Source organism: Diceros bicornis, chromosome 27, assembly GCF_020826845.1.
Source record: "Diceros bicornis minor isolate mBicDic1 chromosome 27, mDicBic1.mat.cur, whole genome shotgun sequence".
Classification (NCBI taxonomy): domain Eukaryota; kingdom Metazoa; phylum Chordata; class Mammalia; order Perissodactyla; family Rhinocerotidae; genus Diceros; species Diceros bicornis.
In genome coordinates this window covers 39,587,749-39,593,937 of record NC_080766.1, presented here as the reverse complement: position 1 = coordinate 39,593,937, position 6,189 = coordinate 39,587,749, and the positions used below count along the sequence as shown (strand labels likewise).

Here is a 6,189-nt window from a genome sequence, read left to right as displayed (position 1 = left end):
ATAAATCACGCAGCCAAGTGAGGCCTTTGCTTTCAGTGCTGGTAAAGTCAAGTCTGGTAAAGTAAAAAATAAGAACCGATCATTTCTATGATCAGGAGCAAGATGACTTTGCATGTCAGGCAACAGTGGCTGAATGGGCAAAGACCCTTGCAAGGAAGGGCCTCATTCCCACACAGCCCTGCAGAACAGGCTCGTACAAACCTCCAGGGAGAAGAAAATTGAAGGTTAAACTCCACACCACAAAACTCAGTTCTTCCTTGGCCTTCTGAGAAGTTCAAAAAAGATGAGTTTGGGTCAGGCTTGGAGGTGGACACTGGAAGACCACCCCCCACCCCGACCAGGGCTCACTTCAGCCCTCGGTGTCCGAGGGGGTCCTTGAGAATGTCTTGACTTAAATTCACCTGAATTCACAGAATCCTTCACAGACCGAGCCTTGTGCCCAACTGCCCTTCAATTTGAGCTTGGAGACCTAAAGTGCAGACCAAGGGCATCTGCAGACGAGCCACAGACAGCTCGGAGGAGATGCCACGCTCTTGGGGAGGTCAGTGTGGCCAAGACGTCCGTACAACCAGCCAGGCTTTCCAGTGATTTCTGAGCCAAATCTATAAAAATTGATTTCTGTCTGGAGCTGGCGTTTCTCAGGGGCTGAGCTACAGGGGTATCTTCTGGGAGATGCTTTGCGATGAGTTGAGTGCCAAGCCAGTAACAGGGACACAGTGTCCAGCCAGATCCATCCCAGGGAATGAAGACAGCTGGGGGCACATTTATTCACCCCAGTGTTAGCACTGAAAAGCCCATGGATTGGAAGTTGAGGAGGAGGGGACTCTGCAAAGGGACTGAAGGATGCCAGAAGCAAGGATTCCCTCTGAGCCTTCCTCACCACAATTCTCTCCCAGGAGAGGCAGCACAGAAGGGTGGACCAAGTCAGGGGCTGCCGACTGGATTCTGAAAACGCTCAATTTTCATCCCTGCTCCAACGTCTGAGGGCTGTGAGCCTTGGGACGAGTTCCTGCATCTCTCTAAGCTGTGTTTCTTCCTGCGTAAAATGGGCATGATCACACCCACCACTTCAGAGGATACTAACCCCTGAAATAAGAAAATGATGGTGTACGTCGAGGACTCAGTGCCACAGTGGACTCAAGAGACAGTATCTATTATTGCTCGGGCATCAAGTGGGAATTAATCAGCACTTTCATGGCAGCTTCCGTTCTAGTTTAGATTTGGAAGGCCACAGGATATCATCCTCAAACTCCTCCCTCTTCCTTCCTCGCTCCCTCCCTCCCCGCTGAAGATCCTCAGCGATGCCACCTGAAGATCTTTCAAAAACTACCACTGTGGGTCGTCTGGAGTGTGTCCAGATGTGCCGCTGGGGTCCCCTCAGGCAGCTGGACACTCTTCCTCCAGGGAACTTTCCAGAGCATGCCAATAAATCAGCATATCCTGAGGCTTGATAAAATGGCAGGCCACGATCTTCTTAAAACGGCACGTGGAAAAGCGTAACCCACCTGGGAAAAAGGTCTGCTCAGAGTGAAGTTCTTCCAGTCTGATCTTCAGTTTTGCGAGGCAGAGCCCCACAAAGACATCTTCCAGTTTAAGGAACGGGACGCTGTCGGAAACATTATACACCTGACTGGCAACGTCACCAGAAAAGACATAGCCAGTGCCAGAGCAAAAGGGCGGATACTTGTCCCACGGATACTCGTATTTACTGACAAACCACTTACTGTACTTTTGCCTAATTGGAGAGTCGTTCCTTTTTAAGAAGCCAGTGAAAAACCGACTTGTTTTGTTTTTCTTCAGAAGTAGTTCAGTCAAATAGTAGACGTTGACAAACATGTCGGAGTCTGTTTTCATCACGAAAGCCGCCTGAGGACAGAAGTGGTAGACCCACTCTAAACCCATCAGGGTCTTCAGAGTCAAATTGAAATAAACGTCCAGAAAGTCCTTCTGGATAATATCTCTGTGTTGCTGGCTCTCCTGGGCCACGGCTCTCGATACGTCCTTACTGGGGGTGGTTCCCAGGAGGAACAATGTTTTTATTCGTTTTCCTCTCACAATCTTTTCTTGTCCCCAGGTGTGCCGGATGGCCATGCGAGCCACCGTCTGTTCCTGGGACGAAGTCACCAGCAGGACAAGGAAGGGGGGATTCTGCCTGCAGTCTACATCTGGGAGCTGAAGGAAGTTCCCATGGTTTTTCTTGAAAACAAATGGCCCTTCTTTAAAAGGAGTCAGATTGTACGTGCTAAAATACAAACACAGGGCTCCCAGAATGACCAGCGAAATACACAGCAATCTCACCTTCATGTAAGCCATCTGAAAGGAACAAAATCAGATGTTTAGATCTCAAAAGCAAGAGGGCATGTTTAGCTTTACCTTGGGAGGCTGAGATGGGGGAAGTGACCCATGTTTCAGAAACTCTGGAATCTCACTGCACACAGAAGGAGTGCTGTGGTTCAACAGGGAGGCAGAGACGACTGCCAGCATCATTCACTCCACGGTGTAAGATCAGGACCATGGAAAACAGGGCACTGGTCCTGGCTCTGAAGCTAGCCAGCCCTTCATCAGGGGAAGTCTCAGATTCCTCATCTAGAAGGACACGGGACCCCATCTCTCACTAGCGAGGTCCTTCCAGCACTGCCCTTCTCTGACTCCATAATGAAGTCCAGCTTGAGAACCTGCAAGACTGGAAACTACACGTTCTAGATCTAAATGTATGGATCATTTGTGTTCTCTGATCGAATTAAGCACCAGTTTATCCCTCCCAGAAAGAAGCCAGACCAGCTGTCTGATCTGCACAACTACCTTGGAATTCTGTCCTTGCCAGTGGTGGTGGTTATTATTATTATTTTTTAGGTTACTTTTGTAAGTCTCCAAATTTATTCTTTCATCTTTTGCCCACCCATCTCTGTCATCCTCAACAAATCCAGCATCATCCATGGTTATGTTACAGCACTAAGAAAGCGAAGAACTCACTTTTTCCTGGGTAAGGTGAATCTCTGGTTTGAAAGCTAAGCCACAGGGTAGATTCCAAGAGGAAATTTGTTCCAAAGAGCTGTCAGCATATGATGCTCAGCACTACCATGTTCCGGGTTTGGTTTATTTACCAAAAATGATGGTTCACTTCCTCGAGAATCACTATAAAGAAAAACCAAAAAGAATAGTGTCATTCAAGTCACTCACGCCTTACCGGCAGCTCTTCAACATTTGTTGCGCCCAAGTGTTTGCTGTGGTGACTCTTCAGCACCTACCGACGTGACCTTGAGGGAGTATTTGAGCCCCACTCCCAGCCTCACTTTTATCATCCGTAAAATGAGTACAATCTAGACAAACCAATTCCACCACATGCTTCAGCTGTCGACAAAAATAAGAGCATACAAATGTCTGACAATCCTTTCAGGCCCACCCAGAGCTTTTTAAGGAGACATGGTGACTCATAAGTCAGTTGCAGTCCAATTTCTCTTGCCAAATTTTTTTTTTTTTTTTTTTTAGCTGAGGAAGGTTCACCCTAAGCTAACATCTGTTGCCAATCTTCCTCTTTTTGCTTCAGAAAGATTCACCCTGAGCTAACATCTGTGCCAATCTTCCTCTATTTTGTATGTGGGTCACCATCACAGCGTGGCTGCCAACAAGTGTTGCAGGTCTGCACCTGGGAACCAAACCTGGGCCACCGAAGCGGAGCGGGCTGAACTTAACCACAAGGCCATGGGGCCAGGCCCTCTCATGTCAATAATTTACCATCTCTACATAACAGAATCTGCGGCTGATGCTTAAAGAATTTAACACAGGGAAGAACTCCATCAATTCTCAACTCAATGTCCATGTCTTCAAAATGTCATCCTGGGTGAGAGGACAGAGGAGCCAGCAAGAAAAGAAATTGACTGAGTGACATGAACAAAGGGTTGGTTATTTTGAGGGCGAAAGAGGACCTCAAAATTTCATTATGTTAAAATTCTTTTCCAAATATATTCACTATAAAAGAAAGGGAACAATGGGGCCGGCCTGGTGGCGTAGTGGTTAAGTTCACGTGCTCCACTTTGGCGGCCTGGGGTTCATGGGTTCAGATCCCCGGCGCAGACCTACACATCGCTCTTCAAGCCATGCTGTGGTGGCATCACATATAAAGTAGAGGAAGATTGACATGGATGTTAACTGAGGGACAATCTTCCTCAGCAAAAAGAGGAAGACTGGCAACAGACGTTAGCTCAGGGCCAATCTTCCTCACCAAAGAAAAAGAAAGGGAACAACGATGGAGCTTTCCAGAACTAGCAAACCCTCCAGAGGCCAACTCAGTCCAGCTCCTGTTCTTCTCAGCCCCATTCTTCTCAGGCTCCCGTCCAGCTGGAATCCCACCAACTTCAGAGAAGTCGCTTCAGGAGGCAAACAGACAGAGAGAATGTATCTGACCCGGTGCCGGAAGAGGCTGAGAATTCTATTTCCTTCTTTCCTTCTCTGTGAGGTTATTTATTTGCATGGCCAGGACGTATCGTTTATTTTGGAGGAGGAGGGGTAAGGGGAACTGAATTGCATTTTCTCCCATGATGCATTTTAGAAAGAAACATAAAACCCGAACGCAAGAGAAAGATGACATTCCTCTATTTTGCTTCCTTTCTCGGATAAGTTTGCTCCTCTTCGGGGACTTGCCTCAATGGTAAACCTTCAGCTCTCATTCCCCCAGTGTGCTTTTTCTCAGGATCCTTCACACGGACCTCCAGCCCCAGGGATGGACACTCGGCTCACTCACTGCATTGGTCTCTCACTGGACTCCAAATGGCTCTGCCCAGGAGGCAGAGCAAGTGGTATGGCCCTACCAGCCAAAGCTCCCTGGGGTCATTTGTTTTCATGTGCATTTGGAACACACTTCCTGACTACGGCAGAGTGACCAAGAAACAAACTCTCCAGAAGCCACACCTCCTCACAATCCCCAATTACAAAGCATTTGCATCTTTGACTGAGTCTATATCATGTGCTATAAGGACCCAGGATCCAACCTTCCACTGAAGGTTGGATTCAGACAGGGCTCTTAGCATCAACAGGGAACAGAGCCTGGAACAGCATGTTTCTAGAAAGGGAAGTGTGTATCCCCCGGGATTCTGGCCCTCACAGGCCGGCTGGGAGGCAAGAGCCCTTAGCATAAAGCAGCTCCACCTTACCTGGGACAGAGCAAGAACAGGCACTCTCTCTGCTAACCTTTCTCTGCACTCTCCAAACACACCTGGACCAGGCTGTGTGGCCCGGCCAGCCAGTCAGTGATGCAACAGCAGTTTATTTAGCAGATTCTACACCCCAGGCTTTGCTCTTTTAACCTATGAGCAATACAGACACAGATCCAGAGCCTCAGAACTGAAGCAGATAAGTATTGCACATGAATTATAGATCAAGGCTAGCCCAAAGGTGGCAGGCCCCGCCCTCCCTTCTCCACTGTCTCCTGCCCTCCGCGGGCTCCTCTGCAGGTATCACGGCTGCTGGCTTCAGCTCAAGCTGAGGTCACTGTGCCCCTTCTTGGCCAGAGTGCCCAGAGGGCCAGGGGCATGCCTCTCCTGAGACCCCCCTCCTAAGACCCCTAACCTATGCTGTGCATAGCTTAGACGCTGGGCACGTTTGGACTACAGGGGAACAAGTAAGTAATAGCACAGAGTGAGAGGATGATTCAGGGCAGGGAAAGGCCATCTGGGGGGAACCTGGAAGTCAGTGTCCTAACCACCTTCCAGTCATATGGAGGGTTCCTCCCCAGGCCAGGGGCCAGGACCCCTGACCTAAAGCTACAGGGCCTGGAGACAAAGGGATCAGAAGTCCACATCCCCAAGGGCTGGAAAGCCAAAGGGATGGTCTGGAAAGTTAAGTTCAAGGAGGCTGGTGGGGAGACCCTACTGGACCTGAAAGGAAAGATCTGGAGTGGACAGCAATGGTCAAGTCCCGCTCTAAGGCCAGAAGGAGCACCCGGGGCCAAAGCACACAACCAATCACATCCCCAGGGGCCCGTTGCGAGTGCGCCAAGTCAGCTGAGGGGAGAGAGGGGATGTGGAGGATGTGGTATGGTATTTGAGCTTGTCCTTGAAGGGTGGGTGTGATGTGACAGGTGGGACTGGGGGAGGGAATGTTGGGCCACAGGAACTCAGGGAGTGGGTGAGCAGTCCAGAGAGCTGGGAGCTACCTTCAGCACACTTGCTCCAGAGCCGTGGTCACATATCT

General features: G+C 49.4%; 1 protein-coding gene across 1 annotated transcript; it reads right to left on the bottom strand.

The window, feature by feature from the left end:
- Window positions 1-531: 531 nt before the first annotated feature.
- Window positions 532-3,135, bottom strand: B3GALT5 (beta-1,3-galactosyltransferase 5). The gene is made up of 2 exons (XM_058523124.1): window positions 2,974-3,135; window positions 532-2,313 (listed from the first exon to the last, which is right to left on the bottom strand). Exon 2 carries the CDS (start codon window positions 2,311-2,313, stop codon window positions 1,378-1,380), a length of 936 nt encoding a protein of 311 aa, XP_058379107.1. The 5' UTR covers window positions 2,974-3,135; the 3' UTR covers window positions 532-1,377.
- Window positions 3,136-6,189: the final 3,054 nt, after the last annotated feature.